Source organism: Arvicanthis niloticus, chromosome 27 (genome assembly GCF_011762505.2).
Source record: "Arvicanthis niloticus isolate mArvNil1 chromosome 27, mArvNil1.pat.X, whole genome shotgun sequence".
Lineage (NCBI taxonomy): Eukaryota > Metazoa > Chordata > Mammalia > Rodentia > Muridae > Arvicanthis > Arvicanthis niloticus.
Genome location: NC_133435.1, coordinates 10,051,450 through 10,068,687, shown reverse-complemented (window position 1 = coordinate 10,068,687; position 17,238 = coordinate 10,051,450). Strand labels below are relative to the sequence as shown.

The following is a 17,238-nucleotide window of genomic DNA, read 5'->3' as shown; positions in this document are numbered from 1 at the left end:
TTAAAGCTACAGATATATACACAGTAATAAAAAGTACCCACCATTGTTTTTGCCCTCACATTAATCTAATTAGTAGTGTCATTGCTAATCGAAGCATGAGAAAAGCCTCCACTACCCTCAGAGCAATCCTCAGATATCCTGAGGAAAGTTACCACTAAAGTTGTAGACTCAGCCTAAAGTAAAATGTTTGCGTCAGTTTTTAAATCACAAAATAAAATATCGTCATAATTACAAATCACCTCCGAACACCCTGAGGGAGCTTACATTACCTGGTATTGCTGAGGGATTCAGCAGGTTCTTGGCTCCTCCAAAAAAAAAAAAAAATTGTCTTTCCAACACTTGGGAGGCAAGATTAAGGCAGATCTTCATGAGTCTGAGGACAGCCTAGTCTATTTAGGAAGTTCTAGGCTAACCAGGGCTACATGGTGAGTAGCCTGTTTCAAAACAAGAAATGAGAGGTGGGGGAAAGAGAGAGACAGAGAGAGACAGAGAGAGAGATGGAAGAGGAGGGCAGGGAGGGAGAGAGAGAAAGAGATTAAAAATACTCTTTCTTTAGGAAAATATATTAATAAACTATTTGGCAATGTAGCTGGAAGCTGCTGAATGGTAAATCACTGGGAATGTGCCTTGTTTTTTCTTTCTTTCTTTTTTCTTTTATTCTTTTTTTGTTTAATGTCACAAGATTTCTCTGTGAAGCCCTGGCTATCCTGGAACACTGTAGCCCAGGCTGGCCTTGAACTCTGCAATCTGCCTGTCTCTGTCTCCTGAGTCCTCAGATTAAAGGCGTGCGCTGCCTACTTTTCCTTTCTTTTCGGGGAGTGGAGAGCAGGAAGGTGTCAAAACAGGGTTTCTCTGGGTAGCTCTGGCCAGAGTTTAAGGCTGTAAGCAGACAGAAATAGGAAAATCATAGCAACAAGACAGGGTGCAAATTTAATTATTGAAAGATTTATTTTTAAAACTAACATTTATTATGAATTTGTAAATTGTTCATCATATGGGGTTATAACCTATGTTCGACTGCTCATTATCCAATAAAATCCATACTGTCACATGGGGCTACTTCATGTGGAAGACACCAGACATAACAACTTGTGTCCAGCCTCAGTGTTTGGGCTGGGACAAGGACGGTCATTTCCCTTCCTTTCTGGAAAATAACTTGTAAAACCTGAACTGATAGGACAAATAGTTTGCCCCCACTTAAGTTTCTCTGTTCCTTGCCCCACTCCCACCACACCCCCGAGTGAAGATATGCTTGGTTGTAACGGTCCAGATTCTTGACAGGTTAGGATGGGGTGGGCAAGGAGAAGCAGAATTGTTAGCAGACTTGTTTTGTCTTCTTCCTCTGAGAGTGGGGAAAGCCTACAGCAGAAGGGGATTCTGAGCTGGGGCCATGATTACATAAACCCTCCTTTCCCTCAGCTTCTTCTCACTTCCTCTTTCTGTTCCCTTCTCTTCCAGTTTCCCATTCTGAAACCTATCATCTGTTGGTGCATGTGCCTCAGGGCAGTGGTGGCTGCACCTAGAGGCTGGGACAATGGTGGCTGCACCTAGAGGCTGGGGACAATGGTGGCTGCACCTACAGGCTGGGACAGTGGTGGCTGCACCTAGAGGCTGGGACAATGGTGGCTGCACCTAGAGGCTGGGACAATGGTGGCTGCACCTAGAGGCTGGGACAATGGTGGCTGCACCTAGAGGCCTGATGGACTCCAGAGGAATCCTACTGCCTTTCTGCCTTCTATCTCAAGCCTTCTCCTGATGTGGGACATTTCTAGACATTAAGAATGAATGTGTCTTGTGTCACTTGTCCTAACATCTGGCTTGCCGGGTTTCGGTCTTTAGACTTATTTTCCTGTATCTGTTCTGTTGTCCACATGGAGTACCCAGAGAGCTTCCTGCTAAAGTCTGTGCTTTCCTTGTTTACAGAGGGAATAGACAAGGAGACTCCTTTGCTAAGTGTAATATTTAAAGCAGTTTACTTCCTGAAGTTTCAAAGAACATAGCATTAACAATTTCAATAAAGATTATTGGGACACAGGCATTCCAACCTTTTCTGTTTCTTCTATATTTGTCATATTTCCACACTAGGTTCAAAGATATGAAAGAAACAGAAAATTACAACACATAACTCTCGGAATAGGGGTGATGGCTCAGCAGTTCAGAGTACTGGCTACTCTTCAAAATGGCCTGGGTTCAATTCCTAGCACTCACACAGTGACCCATGGCTATCTGTAACTCCAGTTCTAAGAGACCTGACACGCTCCTTTCTGGCCTCTGAGGGCACTGCATACATGTGGTGGTACACAGACATGCATCCCAGCAAATACACACACACAAACACACATGCACACACAGAGAGAGTTCTGAGAATAACAATAGCAACAACATGGTTACCGGCTAACCTTTGCTGGCCTCTTACTAGGTTGCCAGAACACTGTTCAGTCTTTTATGAACTTCATTTCTTCATTAGCCCAGAGAAAAGAACAGAAGTGCCCTTATTTTTCAGGTAAGGAATCTACATTTCAGAAAGGTTAAACACTGTGTCACTGTGAAACAGAAGGAAGTGAATAACTCCTTTTTAACATAATAACCATGTGAATTTGGCTAACTAAGAAAGCAAAAAAATCACACAAAGACAAAAGAAAACCCAGCACACAAAAGAGGCAGCCACTGTGATGTTGTTAAAGTTACTTGAAGATTTAAGTTTTGATGCTCACAGCTGTGTAAGCAGACAAGCAGACATTTGTGCTCCCAATCTGGGGAGACACATCCCTAGAGCTCACTGGCCAGCCAGCCTCACTTGAGAGACCCTGTCTAAAACAAAATCAAAGTAGAGAGAGATTGAGAGCAACACTCAACATTGTCTTCCGCACTCCATAAGTACGTGCATGCACATGTCACCCGCCGGCCTCTGCCGCCCAGGGGCTAGGGTTACAGACGTGTGCCACCAACAACTGGCTGGCATAGGTACACTTAGGTGACGTTTCCAGAATGGTCACAGTGAAAAAGACAGAAAGCAGAACAGAGTTTACTAAGAGAAAGGGGAGCGAGAAGATAGCTATTTGAAATGATGGAAAGTTCTGGAAATGTTCTGCAAATTGTACAATAGCTTGACCATTGGAGAATATGGTGACAAGTTAGTGACATTGACTGAGTATCTATAAATGGTAAAAATAGGGTGATGAGATGGCTCTGTAGGGAAAGGTGCTTGCTGCCAAGCCTGACCACCTTGAGTTCTACACCCTGGCCTATGTGGTAGAACCAACTCCTATATAAATAAATACTGTCGTTTAAAAGATTAAAGTGGAGCTAGAGAGACTGCTCAGTGGTTAAGAACATTGGCTGCTCTTGCAGCAGTTGGAGTTTCAGTTTCCAGCACACATACCATGGCTCACAACCATCTGCAACTCCAGTTCCAGGAAATTCAATGCTGATGTCTGGCCTCATGGGCTCCAGGCTCACACATAGTGCTCAGGTGTACACTCAGGCAAATCCGTCATACATATATAAAATAAAAAATAAATGTCTTAAAATTTTAAAGGTTAAAATGGCAAATTGTACATTATGTCCATTTTATACACACACACGAGTTGGTTTTCCTCCCTTAACAGTGAGTTATTCATGGCCTGTGTCTGTATACTGTCACACTTGTGAGTTCTGGACATGACTTCTCAGCTGAACTCTCTAATTCAAGATCCAATGTTGCTACTGATGACTTAGACACAGCTAGCCCCTCTTTCCCTGGTAATGGCCACCTTTGTCCCTTCTTCTATAAACCTCATCCCAACATTAGGCACAGATCGTCTTCAATTCTTTCTTCATTGACCCTGAACTGACCAGCTCCCAAGTTTTCTGTTTTCTTTGCTCTAAATGCTGCTTGCTTGCTTTCCTTCCTTCCTCCTTCCTTCCTTTCTTTCTTCTTTAACAACAGTTCTTTATTCTATAGTTTCAAGTACGCAGCAGACCAACCATGTTCCCTGAAATTTAGCAATGGCATTCAATACAAGCCTCAACACTATAGTTACTGTAGCTCTAATGGACTTGCTTAGAAGTCACCTCAAAAAGCCGAGAGAGAGAGAGAGAGAGAGAGAGAGAGAGAGAGAGAGAGAGTTTTAAGCACCAGTAGTAGCTAGCAATGGTTTTATTTCTTCATTGTCACAGGCAAAGATGCACATTCTTCTTCCTTTGTGCCTGATCCTGTAAAGTAGGTGCTATGCACTTGGCCTTGTGGTACAACATTTATAAATATAATTCACCAATAAAAAGTTGAAGCTGTAGCGGCATATTGTCCCCACAAGTTAGGAGGAGCTAAGGTGGGAGGAGTAAGGAGAGGAAGAGGAGAAGGAAGAGGAGGAGCTAGGGAGGCAGAGATGGAGGAGCAATGAAGAACCACAAATGTACCAGGAGTACCAACTTATATCTAGGTTAGATATTGGGAAACACCTCTAATTGTGTGAGCATCTTGTTGTTTGAGCATTATCAAACAAATTTTTATTATTATTATCAAATAAAGCCTTTGGATAATCTAAGCATTAGAGTCTCACTTCTACTGGGTACCATGTGGTTGGCGGGATAGTCTGGGCACAGCCCAGCCTTGTGGAGACAGCGTGGAAGATTGACAGAGCCATCTCCCACGCTGGCATCTCATGGGTGGCAGGGCGGTATCTCTGGTCGCCTGAGCTGCAGCACACACCCCACTGCTCGTGACCTCAGGCCTTGCCTAGTCAGGAAGATGGCAGCTGATTAAGAACAAGCAAGATTGGGAGCCACTGTTTTAAACATCTCCCTCAACATGAAGCCAGCCATTAAGAAGAGCTCAATAACAACTACCAGGGGACAATTAAATCAGGAAAACTGACAGAGTCTGAAGAGAATTGGAAAAGACACTGAAACACACATTATAGTAAATGTTAGCTCCAGAGGAGGTGTGAATGAAACTTCTCATGTGTTGAGGCCCACATTCTGCCTCAACACTTTGCCTCAACACTTTTGGGGCTAAGTGCTCTGGTCAAGAGAGAGTGTGGCTCTTGGGGCAAGAGACACGAAGAATGGAGACAAAACAGGGTGTGATTCAGTCTCTTCTATTTTCTCAAGTCTCCCCTATTGAAGGAAATTCTGAGGTATTTATATACACAAGCAGGAGAACACAGGTGAAAACACTTTACCACGTGCACCATACAGCTGAGGTCACTAAACAGCAAAACAAGCTATGTGGGATAAACAATATATTTATCAGAGTGTGCTTCAGCTGTTATAGGCTTTTGACAACCAAGTCTTTCATCAGGGTATATGGTTCCAGATGGCTGCAAAGTTGATCTAGCCGATTTCTATTAAAGTCGGCTCCCAACACTCATGTACTACAGAAGGATTCCCCAAGCTTCTCCAATGTTACCTTCTCCAATTTTCTGATGTTACCTTTAAATACTGCAGAACATTGTGGGTAGTGTCCCTCTGTGCATCGCCACAGGGGATGCCTGAGCCATGACACCTGGTGATAGTACTGGGGACAGTTCTGCAAGACACGGATACTGTTCTTTGGCACTCGGTTCTTCTCTAACCAGTATGTTATATTAAAACCACACTCCTTGCCAAACTCACTAAGCAGCTGGATATGATCTGTGTCCGGAAGACTGAGGAGGCTTCTTTACAGTAAGTGGATCTTTTTACCAGGGGAGCTCCTCAAGAAATGCCAAGAACAGGCTAAGGAATAACCCAGAACATTTACTAGAAAAATATGGTTCTCCAGAGAAATATCGCTAAATTTGGCAGGAAATTTCTCAACAGTGTCTCTTGGCTTGGTTTTTTGTCTGTTTTGTTTTTGTTTTGATTTTAATCTCTCTTTTCACTTTCCATAAATGAGTCTAGCCTGCAAATTGTCATACAGTCTCTGTCTAAGCATGTTCTCCTTCCTGAGAACAGTATGTTCAGGTAGCCGCCAGGTATGTTCAGGTAGCCGCCAGTCACGCAAAAATAGTAGCCAATTCCTGAAATGAACCAATTGAATTAAGCTGGGTCTTCAGCAGTTTGGATGGATCAGGCACTAAGGGGTCAGGAACTGCAAAGTAAATGCCCATACTGGATGCCAAATGTTCGTGGCAGCCTACAGCTAGCCTCTCACCTGTCCCTTCACCTGTGCAAGGTATGTTACTCTGAAGGTGAAAGTGGGCACGCATGTTTGCATATTGACTCTTTTCATGTTCATAACAATGTTCTTGATCTTCAGCCATATTCATACGGTGCCTGAATTGATGATTTTCAAGGCTAAGCTGTTAAACCTCTTCCCCAAACAGAAGGTCCTGCTGTCCTCCCTCCAGCAGCAGAATCTCAGAGTGATACCTGCCTTGTGTGGGGTGTAGTGAGAAGGGACATCTGGGCAGAGCCAGGAGAGCAGTACTGAACTGGGTCCTGGCTCTCAGCTCTCCAGAAGAGTTCATCTGCAGAGCCTGTACTGGCACTCACTGCTGCCTGACTCCCTCCCTGCTGTGAAGGCACAGGCAGGGCAGAGCTAAAGCCTGGTTTCCTGGCATGCCTTGCATCCTTCCTCTGTTCCACTTTATCTCAGTGAGGGTTTGCTTCTCCCTCTCTCTCACCCTGACTGTTGTAGTAATCTCTCTCTCTCTCTCTCTCTCTCTCTCTCTCTCTCTCTCTCTCTCTCTCTCTCTCTCTCTCTCTCTCTCCCTCCTCTCTGATGGCCCTCAGCAGAATCATCTTTCCTGCCACAGTCCGTCTTCAGAACAAGCACTAGCATTTTCTCACAATCCAAATCCAGTGGCAACGCTTTTTTCTTTCAGGAGGATGAAGTCCAAACTCCCTGCACCCAAGGCTAGAAAGCTTTCAGCCTCATTACAAACACCCTGCCTGCACTCCCTCCTCCATCCATAGCTTGCATTAGGGCTCGCTCTTGGTGTTGTACACTCTAAAGTTTAGACAAGTGTGTGATGACATGTATTCATCATTACAATGCCAGAGCATTTAATTGTTTCTTAAACATCCTCTGTGCTCTGTAGTTCATCCCCTGGACGCCCTCTCTCTACCCTGTGACTGTAACCAGTGATCTGCCTGCTGCTGTCTCAGACTGAATGGCATCTAGTCAGAATCACAGTTTTAACCCTTTCCTGTTGGTTTCCTTCACTTAGCAGCACCCATTTAAGGTTCTTCCATGTCTTCTTGTCACTGGGGGCTCTTTTATTTTTATTTTATTTTTAGTGCTGAATATTATTCCTTTGCGTGGGTTACCCTGGTCTGTCCAGCCATTCCCTCTCTGAAAGACATCCTGAGTGGTCTCAAGTTTTGAACAGTGTAGATAGAAGCATGCACTTGCAGATCTTATATGGGCATAAGTTTTTATTCCTTCTATGGCTAGTAAGGAGTACATTTGCCAGATCATAGGGTAGGCGGAGGTTTAGTTGTGGACATGCCAAACTGTATTCTTAAGTGACTGTCCCCAGTACATCTTGCCTTTGCTGTTTCCCATGCTCGAGATTTGAAGCATTTTGATGGGTTTTAATTGACTTGTTATTTAAGTTTACATTTCCCTGGTAAGTGAAATGGGAAACATCTTTTTGTATTTACTTAGCATTTGTCTCTTCTGGCAAATTATCTGTTTGGGTCCTTGGTGCATTTTTTTAATCAGATTATTTGTGTTCTTGCATTTTAGGAGTTCTTTATATAGTTTTAAGAATAGTCCTTTGCTGAATATGGTTTTTTGCAATATTTCCTCCCAGCCTGTGGAGATATGAGATAAACAAAGATCTATGATTTTACTCCGAAACAAGAATCAACGAACATCTCGTAGCACTGTGGTTACATGATACAGGTCACATGCATAAATGTTCATTAATCGTACAGACATGAGTTATGCAGGACTCTCCTGAAGAATTGGTGGGAGTCCTCAACTGAAGAAAATTAGGAATAGCACCACCCAGTGAGAAAATAAACCACCTGATAAAAGGTGTTTAATCAGTGTGACTCGGATAGCAGGCTGTGCGAGCAAAGGTTAGAGGCTAGACCTGCAGTAGCCGCTACACAGACCCTGTGCCTGCAAAGCCCATCTCTCTCCTTTACAAAGGATTGTGAAACACCATCAATGCTCCAGGTCCTCCTTCTTCCTTCCTTCCTTCCTTCCCTCCTCCCTTCCTTCTTCCTTCCTTTCCTCCTTCTTCCTTCCCTCCTCCCTTCCTTCCCTCCTCCCTTCCTTCTTCCTTCCTTTCTTCCTTTCTTCCTTCCTTCCTTCCTTCCCTCCTCCCATCCCTATTTGAGTCATCATACCCCCTGTGCAGCCAATGATCTGGCTATGTAGCCACTATGTGGCCACAAACTTGCAGTTCTCCTGCCCCAGCAGCCTCCTGAATTCTGGATCCCAGGTGTGATTCATCTATAAATTTATCTATAAATCATCTTTGTGCCACAATATTCTTTCTTGGCATTGGTGATGTTGTAGTACCTGTTCAGTGATGCTGTTTGTAACTTATACACTGTTCCACATGTTATAAATGTTTAGAAAAATCCTTGTAAGATACAGAATACAATAACAGATCCAAAACTTTGTCATTGATAAGACTTGAAAGAGTAGTAATCTGATTCCAATAAGTAAAACAAGTTTTCTTGTGGATTCAGCATGGGGGGGGGGTCCTCTAACAGACAAATGCCATGTGTTCCTCCTGCCAGTATAAAAACACAATACTTCCTCATTGTTGCTAAATTCTAAAAAGAAGGAAAAGCGTGCAAATGAGTCACCTATTTCCACATTCAGGGCTGAGAAGCCATATAAACTTCTCCGGCCCCTGTCAGGAGACATCAAAGTGGCTCTGAGAACAATTGCCTGTTGATGGCAGCTATGCGGCTCACCCTGTTCTGCACTGTGTGTCTGCTGCCAGGCTGCCTGGCCCTGCCACTGTCCCGGGAAGCTGGAGATGTGAGCGCACATCAATGGGAACAGGCTCAGGTACATGGTTCTCTCTCTCGGGGGTTTCTCTGGCCTCGCCACCAGCATTCCACTTGTGGTTTTGAATGATTTGCCCTTTGGTGCTTGCGTGGTAGTAAATATTCTTGGGCATAGTGTTCCTGGTTACCAAAGCTGTGCGTGCTTTCCACGCTGGCTTCCGAAGCTTTCCTGAACTCTGACTGAATGCCAGCCCCTTCATCTGCTCTCTAGGTGGACTCCAGCATGTCGTTTCATTTCTGACCTTAAATTTCCCAATTCAGAAACTGGAGAAGTAAAATAATGATGTCACCAAGTGGAGAGATTATAGTATACTTACTGCAGTATTGAAATCCTATCCGTATTCAGGAAGTGCAAGTGTTATTGCTGTTTATTGCAACTTGCAATTATTTTCATGAACTGTACTGAACTAGACATCTAAGGATGGGGCCTCGCAGTGAACAGGCTTATAGTCAGAAAGCACAGAGAGAGGCTGTAACATTCTTGCATGTGCAATAGAAGCTCTAACACCATCTGTGTTCTATCCCATGGGGTTAAACGAGCAGACCAATAACGTGATGATAGAAGCTCACATGTGCAGTGGTCACAGACCATAGGAACACAGTATAGAGTGTGTCATCTGATCACTAGCACTAGCCTGAATAGAGCTCAGACACCTTGACTCACGTTCTTGCTACCAAAATAGAGACAGGAATCAGGATAAGCTTTTCTAGCTCAGAAATCAGATCTCTTCAAGTAAATTGTTATTTGTTAAAATTGGATGATGACTGATAAGCTTTAAGGATAAGAAAAATATAGATATGCTTTACATTCAGTTTGACTTTTTTAAAGAATGATAAAGTAGATTCAACCCCACATGAAGAATCAATCACCAATTTGTGACTGGCTTCTACCTTACCAAATAGGACTTTTAGGAGTTTTTATCCAGTTTTCTCCAGGATGCTGTTACAAGGGTATTCAGACCCTTTGCTTAGCGCACAGACTGTCTAATAGAAGAAGGGTCATTATGTATCTGAGCCCAGTCTTAGCTACACAATGAGTTCCAGGCTAGCCTGTGCTACAGAGCAAGATTCTACCTCAAATCAAAACCAGGAATAGAAAAAAAGAATACAAACATGTCGTCCAGAGAGTGTCTCATTGCTGTCTTCAATTGTCTTGCCTCTTCATATTCTGGTTGGAGACCTCCCATCCCATTCCCAGGCCCCAGGATACTTTCAGACAACTAGTTATACTTGGGAAGATCTGGGGCTCTGTTTTATTCTGACACCTCCTAAATGAGCTATGCTAACAGCTGAGGGGAGAAAAGCGGAAAGAGGGAAAGGGGACTACAGCTAAGGAATCTCCAGACCAGGTCTGCTGCTGACTGGGTGTGTGAACCTGATCAAAGCTTGTGGATGCTGCGAGCTGTGGTCCCTTCCTGGACTGGACTGTTAAGTCAGACTAGTTAAACTAACAATCATCTGACTTCTTCTCCCTATGGCAATGATAACAGACACATGGCAGCAGCTCTTGCATGGATAGTGGACCTCACATCTCCCCATAGGGTTTATGATGTCCAAGGGTCTTACTATGTGCTCAAACTCTCTCTCTCTCTCTCTCTTTCTCTCTCTCTCTCTCTCTCTCTCTCTCCCTTTCTCTGTTTGTGTGTATGTATGTGTGTACGTGTGAGTGTATGTGTGGTTTTGTGTATATGTGTCTGTATGTATGTATTTTGTGTGTGTATATGTATGTGTGTTTATATGTGTACATGTGTTTATGTTTGTATGTATATGTGAGACTGTGTGTGAGTGTGTATGTATGAATGTGTGTATGTGTATGAAAGTATGTATGAGTATGTAAGTGTGTGCATGTATGAGTATGTACTGTGTATGTGTGTACATGTATGTGTATGTATAGTATATGCATGTGTGTATATGTATGTATATTGTATATTGTGTGTGTACATGCTTCTGTTTGTATGTGTTTATATGTGTGTGTTTATGTGTATGTGCTTGCTTGCATGTGTGTATATGAGTGAATTGTGAGTGTATACATGCTTGTGCATGTATGTGTGTGTGTTTGTATGTTGCCTGTGTGTCTGTGTTTCTGTATTTCTGTGTGTCTATGTATCTGTGTGTAGGCCATAGTCTGATATTGGGAGTCTTTAGAGATCCCTCTGTCTCTTCCTCCCTGGCATTGGAATTATAGAAGCACCTAATTTTTAACATAGGTTCTGGGAATCAAACTCAGGTTTTTAAGGTAAGCTCTTCTCTGACTGAGACATTTCCCCAATCCTTGTGCTTACTGAAGACACACTGACACTTCTAACTGCTCTAAATATAAGACCAAGCTTTAGAAAGTGGGTGGTGTGTTTATGCTCTGGGTATGCACGGAGAATACAGTATGTTAACACATTCTTCTCCTCCTCTTATGCATCAGCATAATATTCCATCTCCCATCACCAGTAAATACTTACTTTACTCCATAATTGCATAACAATTGTGTCTTCAAATCACTATCCAAATCCACAGCAACAGCATGGATAAGAGACGCAGATTTTCAAATAAAAGATTTTTTCTTACTGTCTACCAGAATTATCTTAGGAAATTTTACCTTCATGACTCTAAAACAAAGAAGGTCAACAGTCTAGTGGACAAACTCAAGGAAATGCAGAAGTTCTTTGGACTGCCCATGACTGGAAAGCTATCCCCCCGCATCATGGAAATAATGCAGAAACCTAGGTGTGGAGTGCCCGATGTTGCACAATACTCACTAATGCCAAACAGTCCAAAATGGCATTCCAGAATTGTCACCTACAGGTGAGGCTCACTTTGGCTCATTCTGATGGAGTCAGCAAAACCCTTTTCCTGAGAACTCAAACACTGAATTCTTGTGCCTTCAGAGTCGTATCCTATACTTCAGACTTACCTCGGTTTTTAGTGGATCAAATCGTGAAAAAAGCTCTCAGAATGTGGAGTATGCAGATCCCACTGAACTTCAAGAGGGTTAGTTGGGGGACTGCGGACATCATAATTGGCTTCGCAAGGGGAGGTAAGGATGGCTCCTTCAGGCTAATCCTGTGTGCTGTTTATATTAGTGTTCTCCTTTCAAAATGTAAGTCCTTTCATGAGCACTCAAGATGGCTTTTATTGGTGAAACATATGCTTAACATATGGGAGAGGCCTTGGTTTCTATTTTCAGCATCAGAGAGAGAGAGAGAGAGAGAGAGAGAGAGAGAGAGAGAGAGAGAGAGAGAGACTGACAGTTGGTACCAAGAAGGTCAACCAACTGGACTAGCTTCTCTCTCCAGTCTTCATAACCACATGATTAAGAAGAGAAGGCCAGGGAAAACTGAGACACTGATAGAAATCACTGTGTGCTTTTGCAGATCATGGAGACAACTTCCCATTTGATGGACCAGGAAACACTCTAGGTCATGCCTTCGCACCCGGGCCAGGCCTAGGCGGAGATGCTCACTTTGACAAGGATGAGTACTGGACCGATGGTGAGGATGCAGGTACAGTGTCCTATGTCTCTTCTGTGATCACTGCTTTGATTATAGTCATTACAAGCCCTTAAGTGTACAATAATGTTCTAGATACTTTAAATGTTTTATCTCATTTAATATTTTCTTTTTTTAATTTGTGTGTGGTATATGTAGAGACCTACCTGGGAGGAAAGAACTTACTCTCACAGGTTGTTCTCTGACCTCTATACTTGTACTGTGGCACAAGTATACACACACACAGGCACAGATTAAATAAAAATAAATAAGATAAAAGATAAGAAAAAATGAACCAGAAGAGCAGATCGGGACCCTTACTGGTCACAGAGCTAAAGGGTAAACTGAGCACAGTCAAAGCAATTAGCTGCCCCTACCGAGCCCAAATCTAGCAGAAATCTCAAAGATAAACTCAATAGTTATCTCAGAACTTGAGTCTACACAGCACAACTTCTAACTGACTAAAAAATTAAAACCAACAATAACCATGTACAGTGAATTTAATTATTTCTTCCTTGATAGCACAAGGTGATGGATATAGTCCTCACACCCAAGGCTCCTAGGAATGCACTGGTCAGAACTTCACAGAAGCTTCAACACAGAGAGATTTAACACAACTGGGTCGTTTCCCAGTGGCCCCGCCTCGCCTTCCAGCAAAGCATATTATTCTTTCCCTGAATTCTGGTTTCATAAAGAATTGCTGTAGCCATTTTTTTCTGTTCTCCTTTGGCTCCTTGTCTGGGAGGTTGGTTTAGGTTATACATTCTTAACCTTAGGTCACTCACTAAAAGTTCTTCCTATTGTTCTAATTTGAATATGAAATGTCTCTGTGAACTTCTGCATTTGCACACTTGGTTCCTAGTGGAAACTTGGCACTGTTTAGGAAGGTTATGGAGCCTTTAGGAGGTGGCATTTTGCTGAGGGGAGGGCAGGCTTTGATGGATTATATCACTATACCTGCTCTCTCTCTCTCTCTTCCCTCCCTCTCTCCCTCCCTCCTTCTCTCCCCCCTCCATCCCTCTCTTCCTTCCTTTCCTCCCTCTCCCATCCCCTTTCCTTCCCTCCCTTTCTCCCTCCCCCTTCTCAGAGTCTCTTCCCTTGTGTGTATATGAAATCTGATCTACAGCTCGCTCACCTGCAGCCTGCTGTTGCCATGACTTCTTTGACATTATGGGTTCCATCCCTCCAGTAACAGAAGCCAAAATAAACTCTTTCTTCCCTCAGTTACTTAGGACATGGTGTTTTGTCCCCACCATGGAAAGGCAAGCAATACACTCTCCTTTTAGTCTCCTCCCTTTTGAAGGAAGTAATCAATAACCGAGGAAGCCTGGGGATTGGCTACTCTTTTCCATTATGATGTGATTGATATATTATAGGCATTTACATAGCTATTTTAATATTTACCATTTGCCCTTCCCTGGCTGTAGGAGTGAATTTCCTGTCTGCTGCCACCCATGAATTTGGCCACTCTCTGGGTCTGGGTCACTCTTCTGTTCCCGGTACTGTGATGTACCCTACCTATCAAAGAGGCCATTTGGAAGACTTCAGTCTTACAAAGGATGACATTGCAGGCATTCAGAAGCTATATGGTAATAATCATGGCTTTCCAAAAGAGAATGTCATGCTTGAAATATGTCAGAAAATAGAGACTTGCCTGAAAAACTACAGTGGGATTTAGACGTGAAAACCTATGCAGTGGGTCTGCAGAGTGCAAGGCTAGCCTGGGTGAGGCCCGCAGAGTGCAAGGCTAGCCTGGGTGAGGTCCGCAGAGTGCAAGGCTAGCCTGGGTGAGGCCCACAGAGTGCAAGGCTAGCCTGTGTGAGGTCCGCAGAGTGCAAGGCTAGCCTGTGTGAGGTCCGCAGAGTGCAAGGCTAGCCTGGGTGAGGTCCACAGAGTGCAAGGCTAGCCTGGGTGAGGCCCACAGAGTGCAAGGCTAGCCTGGGTGAGGCCCACAGAGTGCAAGGCTAGCCTGGGTGAGGCCCACAGAGTGCAAGGCTAGCCTGGGTGAGGCCCACAGAGTGCAAGGCTAGCCTGGGTGAGGCCCGCAGAGTGCAAGGCTAGCCTGTGTGAGGTCTGCAGAGTGCAAGGCTAGCCTATGTGGACTCCTGAGGTGAAACAGCAACCTCACATTTCTGGAGGATGTTTACATTATGCATATGAAGAGACCACATTTTATTTTTAATTGATGTCTACACACTTGTGTGAATGTGTGTGCACATGTGTGTGTGTGTAAGCTAGTAAAGTACTACACATATGTAGGCTCAGAAGACAACTAGCACGTGTCCGTTCTCGCCATCTGCTAGATGACTCCCAGGGATTGTATATGGATCATCAGGCAGGCACCCAAGCCTTTCCTCACTGGGCCATGTCACCAGCTGACAGTTCATCCTGTGACCTTCCAGAGTCCACTATGAGATGGAAATGTTAGCATCCTTCTTTGCTCAGCCCAGAGTCACTAACAGAGCCCCACCCTGGACATTATCCTCAGTTGCCAGCTGCCAAGGAGTTGCCCTACATGGTTAAAAGTGGCCCAGTTTCTCTGTTTTTATAAACACTCAGGGAAGTGGTCCCCACAGACAGCCGCAGTTGTCATGGTAACCACTGCCCATGAAACCTCCCAATGTTGTGTCCCAAACTCCCTTTTGTTTTGATCAAATTCCAAAATCAGTTGTTTCAAACAACAAGTGTCAGTCAGTATTTGCTTGATAAAGCTCATTAGAAATAGTATTTTGGGAACAGACAAAAAGGCATGATAAAACCCATGTCCCTGGATAAAGATAAGGAAACAAAGGCCCGAGAAGTGGCTTAGCAGAGGTATGTGACTTCCAGGTGCTTCAACAACAGTACCAAGCCAGGGGGTTGATTTCGGGTATTGGTATATCTTTCTGAATCTCCACTTTCTCAAAGCAACATGGAATCCAGAATTACATACGCATCAAACTTATCCAAGAACCTACTTCATACATAAATAAAAACAAGGATACAGTGTCAAAAAATAAGAGTTTTCAAATGATCAAAAGAGAGACCTGTACTCCGAAATTTTATTTCTACAGGGAAAGAAATGGAAACCTGTGAAACCTAGAATTCACTCTGAATCAGCAGCTCCACAATGTGTTCTCAGAACAGTTTGCAAAGGGGCTATTACCAAAATGTGGTATTTCTAGCACTGCCTGCTGTACTTTAAATATATATGTGTGCTGAACACATATTCAGACAATTTGTCCTAAATTATAATTGTTTTGGAGGCAAGTTCTGTCTGTGTAGTTCTTGCTGTCTTGAGCTTTCTGTGTAGACCATGCTGTCCTGAATTTTCTATGTAGACCAGGTTGTCCTGAGCTTCCTACGTAGACCAGGCTGGCCTTAAATGTGCAGTGATCCCCTTCTCTGCTTTCTACTGCTAGTATCAGAAGCGTGTGCCCCAACACACCACAACTAGCTAACACAGATGGGTTTGGGGTTTTGGTGTTTTGGTTTGGTTTTGGTTTTAGATGATGCTGGGAATTGAACCTGAGACATTGGCTGTGTTTGTATAGCTGTAGAATGTGATTTATGTGATTCATGACACACCTTAATGTTCTTCTTTCCTTCCTTATCAGGGAAGAGGAACAAGCTGTGGTAGATGCGGACACGTCACAGAAACTGCCTGCACCCATTGAATCCTCTATCGCATTCCCCAGCTGGAATGAGCAAACGCCCCTCCTGAGCCGCACGTGCTCCCTTCTTCCCTGTACTGTGGATGGGTTTTGCACATTCCTCTGAGGGTCATCTTGATGGAATGATTCTAACTAATCTCAGGTAACATGAAGTTGATAGACATCAATAATAAATGTCATGTGCACAAATAGCCCCTTTGTTATTATTCTGTGGTGAGAAGACTTTTTCAGTGACCAAGGAAGATATGCTACCCAATGAATCAAAGATGAAGTAAAAAAAACTAATTTAGACATTATTTAAGGTTCTTCAGGTATATCGTCACCAAATGGAGCAGGTAGGCATGCCACATTTTTGTTAGTCAATGGTATAGCCCCAAGTTATGACTACTTCATTATCATTATGACCCAAACCCCCTCTTTCTGAGTCTGCTGGGAAACCAAGTTCTTCTCACAGAATGCCTGTGCTCCTGAGGACTTGGTTAGCCCCAGCTCTAAGTTCCTGCCCCCATATCCTCCTGATGAGGCTGCATTCTGGATTCCCTCTCCCTGCCCTTTACCCATCCACATGTCAGCATCACCTTCTTTTCCAAGCCAGTCTTTCCGGAAAGACTGAAGCCACCAAAGATGTGTATTCATGGTAGGATTTTACACTGAAGGACAAAGTGGAACAAAACTAACATTGGAGGCCAGTGATAGCTTAGAGGGTAACAGTGCTTACTACATGAGAATCAGGACCTGGGTTCAAATCTCCACAACCCATGAAGAAAATAAGTAGTGGTAAGCGGAGCAAGGTGGAGAAAAGAGGATAGCTGGGCTTATTAATTGCTACCCTAGCTCTAAACTCAATAACAGACTCAGTCTTAAGAGGTTAAGTTGGCGGGTGAGAGAGTGGAACTCTGAATATCCTCCTCTGGACTCTGTGAATGTACACCAATGTGGGACCATGAAAGGTAGTATGGTTCCTGGTTAAGCTAAGGCTAGAAGCCCCAGAGACCCTAAAGGGACAGTAGGAGCTTTGCCTGCTCCTGGGCACCAAGCCCCTGTCACTAGCCACAGCCCCCCCACAGATGTGTGGCCATCAGTCACATAAGGGCAATGCCCAAAGCCCCTTCACATGTAGAGAACATGACCTGTAGTCACTAGACTCAAGACAGAGATCTCCATTT

At 43.8% G+C, this 17,238-nt stretch overlaps 1 protein-coding gene and 1 pseudogene across 1 annotated transcript; one reads left to right on the top strand and one right to left on the bottom strand.

Moving 5' to 3' along the window:
* Positions 1 to 5,385: 5,385 nt before the first annotated feature.
* Positions 5,386 to 6,224, bottom strand: LOC143439528 (interferon-inducible double-stranded RNA-dependent protein kinase activator A pseudogene; annotated as a pseudogene).
* A 2,492-nt stretch (positions 6,225 to 8,716) lies between these two features.
* On the top strand, positions 8,717 to 16,263 carry Mmp7 (matrix metallopeptidase 7). Its single transcript, XM_076926129.1, has 6 exons — positions 8,717 to 8,941; positions 11,510 to 11,736; positions 11,820 to 11,968; positions 12,306 to 12,434; positions 13,847 to 14,008; positions 16,016 to 16,263. Exons 1-6 carry the CDS (start codon positions 8,825 to 8,827, stop codon positions 16,036 to 16,038), a joined length of 807 nt encoding a protein of 268 aa, XP_076782244.1. The 5' UTR covers positions 8,717 to 8,824; the 3' UTR covers positions 16,039 to 16,263.
* The last annotated feature ends 975 nt before the right edge of the window (positions 16,264 to 17,238 follow it).